Source organism: Limanda limanda, chromosome 6, assembly GCF_963576545.1.
Source record: "Limanda limanda chromosome 6, fLimLim1.1, whole genome shotgun sequence".
NCBI lineage: Eukaryota > Metazoa > Chordata > Actinopteri > Pleuronectiformes > Pleuronectidae > Limanda > Limanda limanda.
In genome coordinates this window covers 6858114-6876659 of record NC_083641.1, presented here as the reverse complement: position 1 = coordinate 6876659, position 18546 = coordinate 6858114, and the positions used below count along the sequence as shown (strand labels likewise).

General features: G+C 40.0%; 1 protein-coding gene across 1 annotated transcript; it reads left to right on the top strand.

Moving 5' to 3' along the window:
• The first annotated feature begins 890 nt into the window (after positions 1–890).
• On the top strand, positions 891–16361 carry kcnj5 (potassium inwardly rectifying channel subfamily J member 5). The gene is made up of 3 exons (XM_061073241.1): positions 891–953; positions 2917–3790; positions 15976–16361. The coding sequence occupies exons 1-3, from the start codon at positions 891–893 to the stop codon at positions 16359–16361; spliced, it is 1323 nt and encodes a 440-aa protein (XP_060929224.1).
• Positions 16362–18546: the final 2185 nt, after the last annotated feature.

Here is an 18546-nt window from a genome sequence, read left to right as displayed (position 1 = left end):
TGGTGAAAATGTACGTATTCTGAAGGAATTATCAATGGGCGTTGCTGGCTCAAACGTGCCCTCCGAGACCCCCAGAACTTCACAAAAATTGATACACAGCTGTATCATGACCAGAGAAACAAAAGAGTCTTTAGTTGCAATTGGAAAAACGCCACAGGAAGCCTGCTATTTTGCATTTAGTGGCCATTTTGGCCATATTCCACATTTTTACTTTGAGGTACTTGTACCAGGGCTTACATCATATCAACTTCAAATTGAGATGAGTGTCATCACAACGTGATGGAGATAAAAAGTTATTCAAAGATCAATTTTTCGTCGCACGGTGCGTCCGTGGCGTGATGTCAAAGTTTGATTACATGCCAATAAAACAGGATGTTGTGTATCGTGGACATACATGGACCATGAATCCTTTGATGCTGAGCCGTAAACAAACAAACTCCACTCCTGCAGTGACAATGGTCAAAGATCAAAGAAATCTTTGTCTTGCAAAGGAGTCACCTCTCTCTCTCTCTCTCAGAATTGGGACAATTCCTCAAACCGTGTAAACATTGAGGTACGGCGTAGATTCATCCTTCGCCAAAGGAGACGATGTTGTCATAACTCCACTTTGCATTGTCCTATCACCACCAAACTTGTGTCTCATGATCAGAGTCCAAGCCCGAACAGCTCTATGTATCAATATTTCCTAAGTCTTTATTTATTTTTTTTAGGCAAAACGCATGTGCTCGTTATTATTATTATTATTATCAGCATTCAGCTGACATGTGTTTTCTCTGTTTAAACAGTGTCATTCACCTTTGTCTCTAATTTGAAAGTAATAAAGCTCATTAAATATTTATTTTCACTTATTTCTTGTCTTGTGTCCTGTAGGTGTTGAGCTTCAGCTGAGAATGGCAGGGGATTCTAGAGTCCTCATGGACCACAACATGGAGATAGGAGTCACGCCAGCACAGGTAAACTGCACAGCCACTACCAGTCCAGCGCTGTACTCAGCCCTGCCATATTTCCACAATGGGGAAAAAAAGTGGGAGACATGATATACTGTATTTGAGATGAAGGTGGTGTGTCTCAAGTGATGGAGAAGACAGGAGCAGATTATGTATGTGTTTGAGAAAGAAAACCAGACTGATGGCTGCCAAGAATTTTGAGAACAAGAGACTAAAAAAGGCTATTAGATAAATCCCCACCCTCCTCGCTCCAAATAATGGGTGGGGCAGTTACTGGTTATCTGTCCTGATATATCTGCTGGTTGGAACCTATACTGTCATCCAAGCACGGCCAGAGACGCTCAATGAGAGAAAACACCCACCAATTACCACTGCCACGCAGTGAGAACTAATGAATTTGTTTATGGACCATCACCCCTAGGGACAGTATTGACTACAAAGGCCAAAGATTGGGCGGCACTGCTTGCGACAGCTTCATCTATCAATCAATTAACCCAAGCCCATAGTTTGCAAATGAATGGGCCTATATTTTGAAGTTTACAAGAGGCGTAGTGCTGATTAACAAAAGCTTCGCACAGATGTGTACATGAACTGAGCTTGTCAAAGGAAAGTTTGACTCCAAAAAGCATCAGACCATCAGTGACATATTTGATTCATTAGAGCTGGTAATAAGGCAGCCCATTGACATTTGGTGCGTTGTCATCAAGCCGCTAGTTACAATGCGGGTCAGTATGCATTGCCTTTCAATTGTTCTTTGTCAAAAGTGGGATAACGTCAAATCAATATATGTAAACTCAATACATGCAGGCCTGACTGCATGTGCACATACACCTGACAGTGGAGAAACAGCAACTGACATCTCAATAAAACCCCTGAATAAACCTCCCTGGCAGATTTTATTATGCAGGCTGTGGCCAAGGCTGCAAGAAAAGAAGGAAATGGAAGGATATTGTAGTACATTAGATTATGTCCGTCTCCAGCTGCACTGTGAGGGTGATCGCCTTTGTGATAGAGCAGAGGAGAACTTAGTGTGTGCACAATAGGACATAGGTTTCCGTGTGATGTGAGCACGACTCTAGATGGACCCCAGATGTCCGATTATGAGCTGTTTCCTTGCTTCAACACTGTGCCTTTCAATTATCAGCTCAGATTGGAAAGTGTCAGTGTGCTGCCAAGTGTCCTCCGTCTACTTTAAAGGTGCCTTACACCTTCGTCTTTTTGTATGCTTGCATGGACCAAGCATTTGAACGGATTCCACAGAGCCTCTGCAGTAATATCTCTTTGTTTTTATTAGTCCTATAATGTTGTTAAATCACGTGAAGCAAATAATATGGGAATTTATTCTTGTATGTGTATGAAACCTAGTTTGTAAATGGTGTAACTAATGAACCTAGGCATATGCCACTCTTTTTAATGATGCCATAAGGGTCTGTTGGGGAAAGATGGAAGATCTGTTCATATCCAGGCTTGCCAATGTCCCATAGGGTGTGAGGGGAGGGAGCACAGGGGACAGGGAGAGAGACAGGGCACAGCTGTGGAGCCAGATCGTCTATCTGGAGGTGGGCCAGCATCGACAAAGACCTGGGTGTCGTTGTGTTCTTGTTATGTCCTTACTCTCTGTTTCAATTTCTCCCAATACATAGATACAAGGACACTGAGTAGCACAGAGCAGTGACTTTATACCGGCCCCCACTTTTATTTGCCTTCTAGCCAACAGCACAGGGCAGTGTGGTTTTAAGAAAGGCTGAAGTAAAATCCCATCAAACATGTGAATTCTCTGCTCTAAATTCTATATAGCCTAGGTAAGAAATCAGTGAGGCTACTGTAAAGGACACACACACATGTAGAGAAGCCAAAACTGCTAATTTCTTGCTCCTATCTCCTCTTTCTTCCTCTGCTTGCACATAATCGTCCAGCTCTTTATCCTTATTTTGCTTTTCTCCCTCTGTATCTTTCCTGTTCCACGTAGGTGAAGAAGCTTCCCAAACACCTGCGGGATGCGCAGATCTCAACTGAGCGAACCCACCTGATTTCTGACCCGCCGAAGAAGCCACGTCAACGATACGTTCAGAAGGACGGCAAGTGCAACGTCCATCATGGAAATGTGCAAGAGACCTACCGTTACCTCAGTGACTTGTTCACCACCCTGGTGGATCTACGCTGGCGTCTAAGTCTCTTCATTTTCACATTGGTCTATATTGTCAACTGGCTTTTCTTTGGCTTTCTGTGGTGGTTGATAGCGCTCATCCGTGGCGATCTGGTGCACGGCGACGAGGAGGGCTGGACGCCATGCGTCGAGAACCTTAACAGTTTTGTCTCTGCCTTCCTCTTCTCCATTGAAACAGAGACCACCATCGGGTATGGTTATCGTGTGATCACAGAAAAATGCCCCGAAGGTATCATACTGCTTTTGGTGCAGGCCATCTTGGGCTCCATTGTTAACGCCATGATGGTGGGCTGCATGTTTGTCAAGATCTCACAGCCAAAGAACCGCGCAGAGACCCTCATGTTCTCACACAAAGCTGTTATTTCGGTGCGAGACAACAAGATGTGCCTGATGTTTCGGGTTGGGGACCTGAGGAACTCTCACATCGTCGAGGCCTCGATCCGAGCGAAGCTGATACGCTCGCAGCAGACCAAGGAAGGAGAGTTCATCCCGCTCAACCAGACTGACATCAACATCGGCTTTGACACGGGAGACGATCGGCTGTTCCTGGTGTCACCTCTCATCATCTCCCACGAAATCAACGAGAGGAGCCCCTTCTGGGAGATGTCGCTGGCGCAAATGGAGAAGGAGGAGTTTGAGATCGTGGTTATCCTTGAGGGAATGGTGGAGGCCACAGGTATGCAAGAGGGTGTGGTGGGGAGGGGGGTCAAAGGGATAAAGACAAATAAAGGTTGAAATGGGAAGATATGTGATGACATATAGATGATGGAGAGACAGAGATTGATGAACTGTTGGATGCAGGAAGTGAGCTGAGTGGGTGGAATGGGGGGATGGATAAATGGATGGAAAGGCAGAAGAGGCTCACATGGAAAGTTGCACTGCTTCAAAGAGAGGAGCAGGAGTGAGTACCTGTAAGTGCTGCATTTGCAATAGAGATAATATTAGAATGGACGGAAAGACAGATCACGAACATTAACAGATCATAAACTCAAAGTCTCAGTTAAAACATAATGGTATGGATTTTAATGATAATATATTCATTAATTTTAATAATGTGCCTTTTATGGAGGAATTAGGCAACTGTTTCTTTCGTTCTTTTAGAGTAGTTCTATCTTCATCAAATTATTTTATACACATCTCCTGGTATCTGTTACTGGAAGTGAGACAAATGATGAAAGGCGATCAAATGTTTGCCTGTACTCAATTGCAGACCACATGTCCTTTGTTGCTACTTCAATGTTATGTCTTTGATATTGTTTATTTCAAAATGAAGGAAGTGTTACTACCCACACTGCTGGTCTGTGTTTTGGGTAAAGGCCAAGCTGTCCTGAGAAAGCACTCCTTGCTGGTTACATTTATGAAGCAGACCTGACCAGGTGGATCAGTAAAGTTCCATAAAGCTCAGATTTCCCAGTGTGAGGAAACACGTAGCCTCATCTACTCAGAAATCACACCTTAAGCACCAATCCCTTTTTTAGTCACCACTGCAGGATAAATAAAGAAACCTTTAGAGCCTGGCCCACAACGAGCTGTTAATTTGCTCTTCCAGCAGGTTTTCTGTGGGGCATTGCCTAAACCACTTATTGTTTATAGGACTAAACTGCGTTGTTTATTGGCCGTTGTTCAAACACTAATTATAATCCACTAATTTGAAATGTAATGCATTATACATATTACTAATTTATTTTATTGGATACCATCGTTTGTTTGCATCGATAAATGAGGCACACCGGTTGATCATTCGCGTTTAGTCTTTGCTCACAACTGTCGTTTTACAACCTCGTACAAAATGCTCAAGCTCCCTCATGCAATCAGGCATGGCTTTGCATGCATCTGAGCATTTCTGCTCTATTTCATATTTGATTTCTTTAATTTATTAATTTTTTTTCCCTCCAAAGCACAAGTAGTCATCATGCTTCCTGCTCACGCTGCTGGATACTTGACTCAGGCATTAAATCACCTTTCGCTTCACCGGCACAGACCGTGGCATCATGCAGGGTTTATGTCGTCACTGTCCTTGACCACTTGGCAACAGACCAATCATACCATCCAGTAGCCCCCCCCCCCTCCCTTTACCCTGCTAACCCTCCTGAGACCAATTAAACCAAACACTACCAGCACTGCATTTGAGTGATAAGTCGAAATGTGACTGAACCAACCAGAAAACATTGGGCCCTAAACTTATCACGGTTTGATTAGTACCTCTGTATTGTTTACATTGGCTTTACTTCTTTATCGGTTGTGGTTCTATTGACTGTCAAAATACAATTACAAAAATGTACTATAAGAACTTTCTTTTGAACTTAGTAAGATGCATAAAAGTTGACCGGCCCTTACTTAACCACGTAGTGCACATTTGATTTAGAAGTGACGAAATGAGAAATTATTCCAGCTTGTATTTTCTTTATGGGCTATGCATGAACAAACATATATTTAATTTTGTGCTGCATGAATATGTATTGTCATATCACGACGAGAGAGCATTTGAGTACTTAAACAGAAATCAAAATTCAATCTCATGTTTATAAGCAATCCTCATATAATAAGGGGAAGTAATGAGATATCACAGTGATTTAAAAAAACGTTGAGCTGTTGAAAAGGACATGTGGCAACTAATCAGTGCAGTCAGGCTACTAATTTATGATAATTATGTATTTCTAATTGAGGTATAAGGCTCCAAGGTCAGAAGCATTTAAATATATAGCTGACTAAGCACTCGCACTTCATTAATTTAAAGTGATGAATCTGCTGCCAGTGTAGTTGTGTATCAATGAATGGCTGGCCCATACAGTGGTATGCAAATATCTGATCCAGCAGGAAATCATTTTAATACTCTCATTACCAGGGGAAATACACAGTATATCTATTAAATGTTTTCTATATAATGAAAAAGCTGGAGAACATCAAGCAAGGAATTATTTGATAGACATTCGTTTCTCAGGCATTCCCAAAGCATTTAACTACATAGTGCAATTCACCATAGATGCTAAAAAAAACAGAATAAGCCCTGCAATATTCTAAAATCCATTATCTTCAACTAAAAATACATAAACAAAATATATTTACAAATATCAAATTCAAAGTAACCTAAGTAGTAGGTTTCAATGTTTGAAGGATATTCAAATAAAACTGTAGATAAATTGTTTTTCCTACCACCACTGTGTTTGCTGGCGTTGTAGTTTCAGATTACACAGAATGCAATACGTTATTTTACTTTTCTCTCACATTAAATTGACCGATCCATCTGAACGTTTGGTTTTATTACCAATATCCTTTTAATGCAAGACAGGCACATAATAGAAAGCCTCAGTTATTCTTTTTCGCACTCGTGCACTTTGGTGCCGAGTGGATCAGTTTGTCCCAAACAGCAGAAACAATGTAACTTCCATTTCAAAAGGTAATGCATTTTGGATATGAACAACTGAATAGTCAGTTAACAACCAAGCTAAGTTATCTGTTAACACAAATAACAGAGATCTCTAGACTTCAGACGTTTATGTACACTGCAATATACTTCACATGTAGTAATTTTTGCATACTACTTGAAAGGATTATATTGGGTATAAAGTTGAACATAATACTAAGCTATACTCAGTGGTGAAGTTTATTGTTAAGTCTGCGGTAACTGCTCCGCTGTGCCAGAGACCCAGTCATATTTGTTCATGTTGCCGCCAACAATCCTTGTTTTCATCATTGAAGTAGCTCAGAAGATAGCGAGTCGCTGCTCTGTGTCCCATTTCCTTCATAGTTGGTTATTTATATATAAAATACGACCTGCTGTTTGTCATCTCTTAGAATACAGACAGCATCTTACATCGAGTCTTCAGTGGGATTTTTTGTTTTACACTTTATAGTTGGTTGAAGTTTTTGTGGTTTCCCGAAAGACAAACGTGGTTATCACTATATTATGTCTGTGTCAATCTTAAGATCTTAGTTACCAATATGCATATAATGAAAGTCTTTTCAAATAAAATATGACAAACTAGGCACTTATCAATATCCAGTAATTATTTCAGGATGTTTTGATCCTCCAGATGGCTACACTACCTACTAGCAATGAAAGTAAAAACAGCAGTGACTTCAGATACAGTCATGGTTATAAGTGCCATTGTTTCCCTTTTTGCAACTGATATTTTATAATTTACAACTGAAGAATAAGGTTTGTTCCCTAAAGCATATTTTTCAGCGAAATATCAAGATGATTTCACATTTCTTATTAACATTGGCCCCTGTCCTCATAGACTGCCAGAATATAAATAACATGTCAATTCTAAACTTAATCAGCACAAGATGTTTTCATGAAGAGCGGAAAACCACAATTCACCACAAACACAATGGCAAACTACAACTGGGACAAAATGCATGAACAAATGAACATCAATCTCGGAGCCCATCGGCTGTCATCTGTTGACAAATTAGTGTCTGGGGGCCAAGACCAATATATTTAGGGCTTGTGTGTAGATAGCAATTATCCGGGAGAAGACTCAGTCTTCCATTAACCAAACACTGTTTACAGTTTGACGAGTGCACACAAGTCAAACGTTTCTCCACACAGACCAAAAACAGTGAGGTTTTTCTGGGTGTAAAATAGAGATCAGCCAGACGATATTCTGGCATAAATTTACATATGAATGCAAATAAATAAAAAAATCGATGCACGTGTCCTTTTTCATTCAATAAAGACCCTGTTATCTTTTCTCAGATCATATTTGTATTTGACATAAACTACAACAATCCATCATGTATAATGCTTCCATCATCTCTGGGTAAAGACTGTGTTCCCCGTGACCCTGGAAAGCACCTGTGTTATGATTGTTTACTCCCTCAACCAGAGACTTGCTTTATCATACCTGCTATGAGCATGGAGTCTGTGCTACAACCTTGGTTGCTATGGCAATGGCCACTGGGCCCTATCAGTACATTCACTGCTATGCTAGAGACAGACAGTTTACTATTGTTTCTAAGGCCCACGTACAAGTATTTTACCCATAATGCAACCAAAAGACCTGGAGAGGTTAAACGAAATCCTTCAGAGATCCCTATTTTTTGATTGTGAAGACAACTAATGTAACGCAGGGTGAAGGTTTTTCACTACTGACATCTTTTGAGACCCAAGTCCAACAATAACATGCAATTGAGCCGTATCTATGGTCTTAATCCGACCCAGTTCACCTGCTGCAGGACATCTGTGATGTTTGTACTTCTACTGTTACATTTCACCAATTTATGGCTGTAATCCATATTCTTATCGACTGTTTATTGAAGCCACTTTTTTTAATGAACATGTAAAATACAATGACATCCAACATATATAGTAAAAACTATATTTGGAGTCATACTTCCCCAAAAATGCTTTGTTACAGAGTGTTAATGTAATATAGATCTGAGGTTAGAGAATATTGCAGATCAAAGGCAAAACTTAAAGAAGAGGCTCCATATCCGTGGGCTGCTTCAGTACTCTGGACAGCACAATGGGTTAGCTCTTGTGCTACATGAGTAAACCCCTGACCGGACACATTATCGAATGGGAGCAGGTCAAGCAGCAGGAGTCTGCAAACTCGTTCGCGGGTGGCCCCTTGCTATTCATGAATGCTGCCATCAAAGGCTGATCTGATGGAGCATGAGTGGGATTGATAAACTGTGGTACAGGCGGCAGGCCTACGGCATCAACTCCAACTAATGTACCTGTGTTATGGCTATCTTATTTGTACAGGGCCTCACATCCTAAGCTGATAAAGTAGTTTGCATTGGTGCCATCTGCACATATCGTCGTGGCAGCTGACAGTTGACTATGATTACAACAAGACTGCTTGATATGCAATACTCCTACTCACATACGATTACTGACAATAACTCGTCAATTGATTTGTCGTTGCTGGTCCCTTCATCTCTGTCAGACATTTTCATATGTTTCTGCTAATCAATTTTGAAAATATTGTAGCTTTGTTGATGTGTTCAGTTACGTGTTGCATCTATTGTGCTTCTGTCCCCCCTGGGAGAGGGATTCCACACATGTGGCTTTCTCTGAGGTTTCTATGTTTTTTTCAGCTGTTAATAGTTTTTTTGGGTAGTTTTACTTACACTTGTTGAGGGTTAAGGACAGAGGATGTCGTACCTTGTTGAGCCCTATAAGACAAATTGTGATTTGTGAATATCGGCTATACAAATACAATTCTATTGATGACTGAGATGCCTTGTATTTCATGTAATTAAATCTATAATGCTTCTTTAAGTATTTTATTACAGTCAGAAAGCTGCTTTGTCAAGTAGTGCTCAGCGTGTAATTTCAATTTTAAGAATCCCTATGGTATATAGACCACCACTATCAAAAAACACAAATGACTAAACAATATTTAGCATAAGTGTCATGTAAAACTAAGGCTTGGCTCTATGACCACATTCGGTCAGTCTTTGCAGCCGCAAAATAGAGTTAGTAAGACAAGATTCCAATGTAGACAAGCTACCAGCAAGTCATCTGCATACTGTAGGAAGGTGCTCTTCCTCAGATGGACTAGCATGGCCCATTTATGTTGTTTACCATTAACATTAAATGATAATACATAATGGCTTCCTGGATGCAGAGGATTCTAGGAAATGATGAAGACAAAGGCATGACTGTATGTTGCGTTCCGGTAGGTGGAAATGAACTAAGAATCTAAATGGTAGCTGGCACAATAAGAGCTGCAGGTACTGCTATGATAGTAATGGCCTGTAAATCTTGAACAAGTCGACATTCATTTGAACAGCCTGGATTTTCAATAAACAGGAAACGTACATGAACTGGTGGTTTGAAGCTACACAACTTGAGCTACAGGTTGAGATTGAATCACACCCTTCAGTTGCTTTCTGATGTGAGTGCTGTCATATACATGTAGGCAGCTAATTGCATTAACTTTGGTTGTCACTCTGGAAAGCGGAGCAGATTTTACAGTGTACAGCTCATCACCAAGGTTTGTTATCAATTGTGTTGGAAAGTCTTTTACAGCCTCTCTCACTAATTGGCATCTGTTCATGATATCCAATAGGTTCTTAATTAACCATCTGTCACTGACACATCTACACGTGGCCATGACTTATTGATCTTGAACAATTTACTGTGTCAAAACACTTGAATAGGTAAAGTACACTCCTCTGGGCTGAATAAAATTTGCTTACAGTTAAACCCACACATGATTTTCAAAAATGATTCGGCCAAATGACTGTCCTCATCTAGCAGAGATCAATGATGCACAGGCCGGAGATGTTTCAGCAACATGCTGAATGTTTGACAGTATATGCATGTAGCCAATTTCCTCCATTGCCTTAATAGTTGATCAATTATTTGAACCACATATTTTGTGCAACAATAATTTGTGATGCAGGGTTCTAGTGTTGCCCAATCACCTGTTTTTGCAACAATTGTGAATTTATTCTTCTCTGAAGCACTGCTTTAGGAGAAAGCTTGGCTCTTGTGTGAATCCGTTGTATTATTTATTGTTGTGTTCCAATCCAAGGTCTACAGACATTTTAAACTTTTGTAGAATTGTTTGAACAGTTAAGAGGTTGTCATAGTCTCCTTTTAGTTCAGGATTGGTGTCCAACACCATTATGAACCTCTGAATGAACCCAAGGATTTTGTATTACCTTGTACACAGTGAACAACCTGGGAAAAATCACTGCAGCTTTGTACACAGGCTGTGATGGCTATTTTTGCATCACAAAATAAGAAATCAGTCAGTGTTTTTTTTGTAGACTATTGGCTCTAGGTTCAGTGAAAGTAAATGCTGCCTCACACACCAAACTAATTGAGTATTGATTTACCACATTCATAGGGTAAATGACAAGATTTGGAGCTTTCTTGACATGCCCTCTCTTTTTCTTCTCATTATGAGACCTTAGTCGACATTTTGATATTCTTTCTTCTATGTTGCCCCTTCCTAAGTGAGAAACTCTGAAGCTACATCCATACATACTGATTGAATTCTGTCCACATAAGCATTTTGGCTCTGTATCAGTTTAAATCCACCTCCACACTATAGCTTTAGCTATAGCTCTCCTACGCATGTAAGCAGCATAATGAAATGCACAACAGCTGTTGCTTTTCCATGTTGAGTTCTACAATGGCAGCCAAGGCTGATGCCGGTTGTTTTCTTCCAGAAGGGGGTCATGTGATAGGAACCTGACATATCAGCTGTGGCTACTTTGTGACTCAATAAGCAAGGGGTGGTGAGTGTCTACGTCATTGTTTCCAAACATCTCCATTACTGTGCAACAAAATTAAACAGTTGTCAGTTTTCAAACGGGGCCAGCAGAGCTTCCAATCTTATCTCTTCTGAAACTAGTCTGGGTAGTGTGGACGCCAGACATATCCTTAGCAGAGTTGAACTGTTTAAAGCTAGAACATAGGAGTGTAGATGCAGCCAAAAGCCTTTCATCATGTGCAACTCTCTGGCAGCAGCAAGAAAGAGGGAGAAGTCATCTGCTTCTTCACCAGACCTGACTCATCTGCTCGATATTTATTAGACATTTGTGGATAGTGAGTGTAGCCTTCCCATTCCTGCTTTGCTCAACAGAGAGTAACAATGTTCAATACCGTTCGCAGAATCTCCAGGGTGGGCTTGCCTTGGCGCTGTGTCATTGATTGTCAATGACACAATATTATTAGTGTTGCTCTCCCTATTTTTTTTTGGCATTTCCAACTCTCTGGTCTGTAAAGCAGATTCCATCAAATGCAAGCGATATGCAGGAAAAGATTTAGGACATATTCCTAAAGTATCTACCCACTCATTTATCTGGAAGCGTAGGTTGGATTTTCTTCATTAGGACCAGTTATCCCTAAAGCCATCTGGAGCTTACACCTATCAAATAAACTCTCCTACAGCCATTCACCATTCATACTTCCACAGTGTGTCAGGCATCACGTAAGGCTATGTTCTCTGCAAACATAGTATTCCTGCAGGTTATCATGGAGAAATCGTTGCTTCATACTGTGACTCTCTTGACTCTGCTTGCCTATTTGTGGTGTATTGATCTGTTTCTATTCTTAGCATCTTTTGCTAAATCCTTCACATTTTGAACTGGTTGTTACACGCAGGGGCGTTTCTAGGATTGAAAGGAAGGGGGGGCTTAGCCCCTAAGGATGCTGAATGTTTGCGCGCGCAGCACGCGCCAATTTTTTTTGGGCTCATTTGGGGCTGCGGATATCCATTGTTTCAGACAGTTAATAGATTGGTTCAATCAGAAAGAGTGTGATTTTTCTCTGTATCTTTGCTTGCATTCATTCGGTATAAGATAACAGAAGAGACAGAATTTCAGGGTCATTGTGAAATTTGACAACACAATATGAACTTTTCTCAAATAGAGAGAAATAATTTGCTGCTTGTAAAGGAAAGACGGATATACTAGTTTTCATATCCGCCTCACTCCCAAAAAAAAATAAAATCCCAATAATTATTTGGGGGGGCTGAAGAACATTTTAGGATGGCTTCAGCCCCCCTAAAACAGGCCTAACGACGCCCCTGGTTACACATATTTACAACATCCACAGCAACAGAGAGTTAACTATTGTATCTAAAGCCTACTTAAGTCTTGTAAGCAGAATAATACTAAAAGAAAATATTTCTTTGCAGCAGCTCTGACTGTTTCTCCGCCTGCAAAAATATATTGAGCAACCCTCGGAGGCAATCTAGTCAGCGTCTACACGTGGACACGGGTAATGAGCCCTGATGAAAAGCAGCAGCGGCAGCATGTGATTGCAGCCGTTACACCTGCAATGACATTGTGACACTGTGACATGTCAACATTGTTCAAGCAAAGGTGCAACTAATAACATCAGTGATGGCCCTTCTTATTTTTGATGTTCCTGTCATCCAGCACGCACAGCACCAGTACCCTGAAACTGACACACCTCAATGGAAATGACACACGTGTATTGTATGAAGAGTCAAGATGTCTGTTGTGGCAAAAACCTACAAGAGGCCCCTTGAAAAACTTTATTTCATTTGGTTTCAAACCTAACATCATAATGTCACACATACTATACTCCACTGTTACTGCTCACATGTACAATCATACTTAATTTGATTAACTTTAATACAATTACAATATTCCCTCACATGATGCACAATAATACATTCTTAAAAACATTCATACCCTTCCAAATGCACCAGAAAAGACTGTGTGTGTGTGTGTGTGTGTGTGTGTTTGAGTACTCCCATAGGGGGGGAGCTGTCTGTCAACAACTAATATGATAAGAATTATAAATATCTATGTATATATATGTTTATATATTATTCCAAACGTAAAGTGAACATCATTTTATCGTCTATATTTTCACAAGTAATGGTATAAAAAAGTCATTGTTGGTCAATAGTTTTCTTCTTTTCCGTTGCGTATGATATAGTGCGCATCCAGAAATGCTGCTCAGTCCTTTTTTTTATTTCCCAGATGTAATGAAAAAGCTGAAGTAAATATGGCTGTTATCTATAAAGCAAGATGAGCGTGCTGAGGCTGTGAGACTCAAAACATAGCATGGAAAATGTTGAATTTGTCCTTCAAACAGGGATACAGTGGGGAGAATTATGGGCACCGTAGCCACTGTTTCATAAAAGTTTCCAATAACAGAACTTTGACATTTTACAGGCAAGCAGATATTTTGTAAGTGAATCCCTTGTTTCACTCTGAGGGGAGCTTCACAGCTTCACAGCCTTTAAGTTAACCTTCAGCACTATGGCACAGGAGAGACTGGAAATAAATGTGCTGTGAGAAAACAGGCAACACGATGAATGTGTATCTGTTGAAACCATCTGTTGTATTATTCAGACTTACATTCACTTACATTACATTACTTCACACCATGTGTTATTTAATTCTCTTACATGTTATTATAATGTGTCAAATAACCTATAATATAAATATCTCTGACACATATTGAACCTTTGTTTTACATAGTTATATAGACTATCATGCAGGCATATAGTAAGTGTACCGGATGATAGTATAAAATAAAACATGATTTTAGCCTAGATATAAGACGCTGCAGTAGCATGGTAGTAGTATAGTATGTGGTATAGCTATTTGTGTATGAGTGTAAGATGGTCACTAAAAGGAAGAAATAGTGTGCACATAAAACGGCATAGAAGTGTTTGTGTATGAGTATAGTCGTCTACGTAAGTTTATGATATTGTCTGCAAGCCAAGTATGAATCTTCGGGGCTTTTCATGTTATCCTATTTGTGAATTGACTCAGGCACATGAATAAAATGGTTCATTTAGTTATAATCCCTCAGGAAATAACTGCTCTTAAAATTTGTTTACACCAGTTCATCAGATAAATACTCTCTGTCTTCCATCCTGCATTTAGAAGTATCGAGTCAAAGGCAACTGAACTTTTGACTTGAGATGGAGCTTTCATAAGAATGATAAAAGTGCAATCAGCAAAAGGCTACTGTGACAAGATGTTAATAGATCTTCAGGATATAATGTATTTAGACAGCAAAGTAGCTAAACTAAGATTCAAAACCACCACATCAAACAATGTGCCAAACCCCTTAACAGACAGTATAGAAATGCTTCACATTGTCTTTGAGGAATCAGTCACAGAAATAAACATTTCACAAGTTAAAAGTGGAAACTAGGCCACTCATATCCACAGGGGAAGCAGAATAAAAGGTGCAGAAGCCCCTCCTCTCACAATGGCATTAGACACCATATCAAATGTGGCATCTTTGTCTATTTTTGAGCACATGCTTGGTGTTATGGGTGTTATTATGTATAAGGCACACAGCACATTAGGTAACGTGAGCAAGTCATCTATGGCAAGCTAGATGTTTTCAGTTTAAACTCCAAAATCTGTCTCCTGTGCATCAAATTATCTCCTTTAAAAAAATTGTAAAAGTGGCAGTAATATGTTGTTGCCTTCATTAGCTTGTGACCATTTTCCTATTTAGTTGTAAAGCAGATGGAAAGATTGAAAAGCAGAGTAACATTTAGTGAAACAAGAAGTTTCTAAGGTGAGATAAAGTGATGTTGGCCAAGTTTTTTCAAAATTATCATCACCACCAATTCAGACATGGGTTTGATGAAGCGTTACAGTGCGATTACACAATGTTCTTAACATTTATCTACAAAATTTATGCTAATCCTGAATTCCCATGAGAAAACGCTCTGCCTAGCTTAACTGCTAATGAGCGCGTTTCTTGGTTTCACTCATCCTAAGATTCATACCTTACAGGACATTAACAATGAACTATCTTATTTGTGATTAATTGCATGTTTGGTTATTCCTATTTGTTAATTCGTCTTTTTCTGCGGCATCGGTGTGATTAATGGCAGGAATAATGACTGCATTGTGTTTACATTTGTATGGTTTTGCTAATTGAAGCTGATGAGTAGTCAGCTAATTTAGCCGTTAGGTCTGCAATGCTGATTTCACCGCTATATATCAAATCATTCAAACGAATACCTTTCCAAAAATCTGTCAACATTTATATTTGACACAGCTGATACAATTAATGAATTGCAACTTATGGTGAAAACCTTTCCTTTAGAATACTTGATTTTGACCAAGCCTTTCTCCCCTTTCTAGTAATTCTGTTCAGATCAGTGGGTTAGGCTACCAACATTATTGCTTTCAAAAACCTAATGGAAGTTAAGCAGAAGTAGGTCTTGACCCTTTCTGTGTTAAGTTCCTGAATAACCATGAATAATTTACTGATGCTGTCTCTCTTTCTCCCAACATCTCTTTCCATCTCTGTGTGTTTGTTTGCCTGTCCACTCTGTCTGTGTGTCCTCTTCTGTCTCCTCTCACTCCCTGTGTGTAATGTTGTTGTTGTTGTATGTTTGTGTGCATGTGGACACGAACACCCGTCCATACCTCTGACAGGGATGACATGTCAGGCACGGAGCTCCTACCTGGACACAGAGGTGCTTTGGGGCTACCGTTTCACACCAGTTCTCTCGTTGGAGAAGGGCTTCTATGAGGTAGACTACAACAACTTCCACGAAGTCTACGAGACCAACACTCCCGCCTGCAGCGCCAAGGAGCTATCCGCTAAGTTCCGGGAGGATCCGCTATTGCCTCAGCTTTCACTCCGCAGCCCTGAGCCTAAAACTCATACTTTTGACCCCCTAAACCGCCTGTCCAAACAGGACCCACTCAGCCAGGACGAGGACATGGAGGAGAGAGATTCAGGGGGTGACAGAGGAGAGACCAATGGCTTAGCTGCTGCTGTAGAGGATATTCCCCTCGCTGATGGACTACCTGACTGATTGGCCACTTCAGCTGAAAATCCAGGAAAGACTTTGACAAGAGGACAGGACAGTGTAATCCTTCATTTAGCCTATGGCCAGCTTGTTCCTTTGCAGTACGTGGAGATACAAGACATCCATCTCCATCCCCTGACTCATGCAATACTCCTATAATAGGGTGTCAATCTATAGTATAGATTGGTTTTGTAGACATGTATGTACACATACAGTACACAAACACACATGTACAATATCTATATCTACACTTAAAGGTTGGTGGTTCAGGTTGTCTTTTTATAATCGTAATGACCACTTACTGCTATATCAGCTCAATTTGTATAACTTTAACTTGAGCCTCAACTGGTAGCCATGACGATGAGTACCATGGGCTTATTATGAATACTCCAATATTCTCAATCTAGAGTGTGTTTATTCACCTTCATTTAAGCAGAGAATAAGTCTCATTACTCAACTAATGTGTTTGACAGCAGCTTCTCTGTGCAAATGGAAGTGTTGTTACTTTTCATTTCAAAAAATAAATTGGGAGGATGATTATTTCCTCTCTCTGTCTTGTTGTTATTACTCTGTGTCTGAAACCCCCATTCACCGAGGAGGAAATGTACAAGGCCTCTAGTTTGCATATGCAACAGAAGATGTAGGAAACTGATCTATAAAAGGCAACTTGTACCGGGAACCACAACCCGGTTGTTTTCTTTGTTCACATCTTCCTCATCGTAAAAACATGCTGTGTGTGTCTGATTGTCTCCCCAACACACTGGGAGCCTTGACCCAAAAGAAGCCAGCTTGTACCTCATTTTATACTAATTTTCAGGGTTTGAAATGTACAAAAAAAGGACTAGTTAATAGTGGTAGTAGCTTTATGCTGACTGACTATTACAAGAACTGTTCTTGGCTGGTTGAAGATTAAATTCCCATTCCTGCAGCAGGAACTAAAACATTAATTCCAAGCCCTTTTTCTTGGTACGTAAAGCACAATTTCCCATGAAGTGACTCCATGCTGACCTAACCACCCACCTAGCCACTGCTACCGGCTGATGCATGTCAGTCCTAGTTAAAAGTGACACACATATTTATATGAAATATTTACGCTCAACTGCTATTTGAAATGTTCTTGATTTTTTTTACACCACACGTATGAATATTTCAGACGCTCCACAAGCAAAATGAAATGCTCCATGTATCCTTTTAATGTTTGTTTTATTCTTGTTTTAAATATTCAAAAGACATTTGAAGCATTCTTTTCTGTTGTGGCACAAAAAAGCTAACGATGATAGGAGCAGCATTTCTTTCATGAGTCTAGTATCTGGCCAGCTCAACACCTTGCAGTATTGGATTGTCTTTGTAACTATTTTCTGTAACCTTCACCTTTGGCTCTAACCTCATGATTTGAAGTTTTTCTTTTTCCACCCACACTCTGTTCAATCTGCACTTTTGCCATTTTTCTTCCACAAACCGGCCCTGGGTCTTTTCCTCGACATAGTTTATGGCCCATTGTGACTCCACTGTTTGGACTCTTGTCCAGTGACGGCCGTGCCCCACAGTATTTTTTGACTTTTCTTGGAAAGGACACGTAGGAGCTTGCATGCATGAGTAAGTTTAATACAGTAAGAAATACAGGGTATTTTTTAGGCATGTAAATTATGATATTTTTACAATATATTACCAGATAATGTATGAATTATCATTTGTTGAAAGAAAAATTCCTGATACTTAAAAATCTCCCATCCCATAATTTAATGTTTTTTTTACAGATGCTTGTCCAATCAATGTGTTTCTTTTCATTGTGACACTAGAGCATCTTACTATGTATTCATTTCATTTCATTGCTGGAATGTCATCTGTTTTCTTTGTGTTCTCATGGGAATAAACATAATATGGCCAAAAGAACAACATGTTTTTGTTAGATAATGTGTGCATGCATGAGTGTGTATGTGAGAGCGTGTAGTTACTTTCCAAATAAGGCTTTAAAACCTTAATCTGCCATGTGTGAGGCTGCACTCTATCAGCAGTGGTGTGACGAATGACAGATTTATCCCATGGCTCTGGGTAAAACAACTGTGTTTTACACAGCGTCTACCTGAAAACTGGATTAGCTGTGCAGCAGATCATGAAACGGAGACTGTGGCAACCTGCAATTATCAACACATAACAATCTTTACTTGCACTCAAGCTTGAGGCAAATACT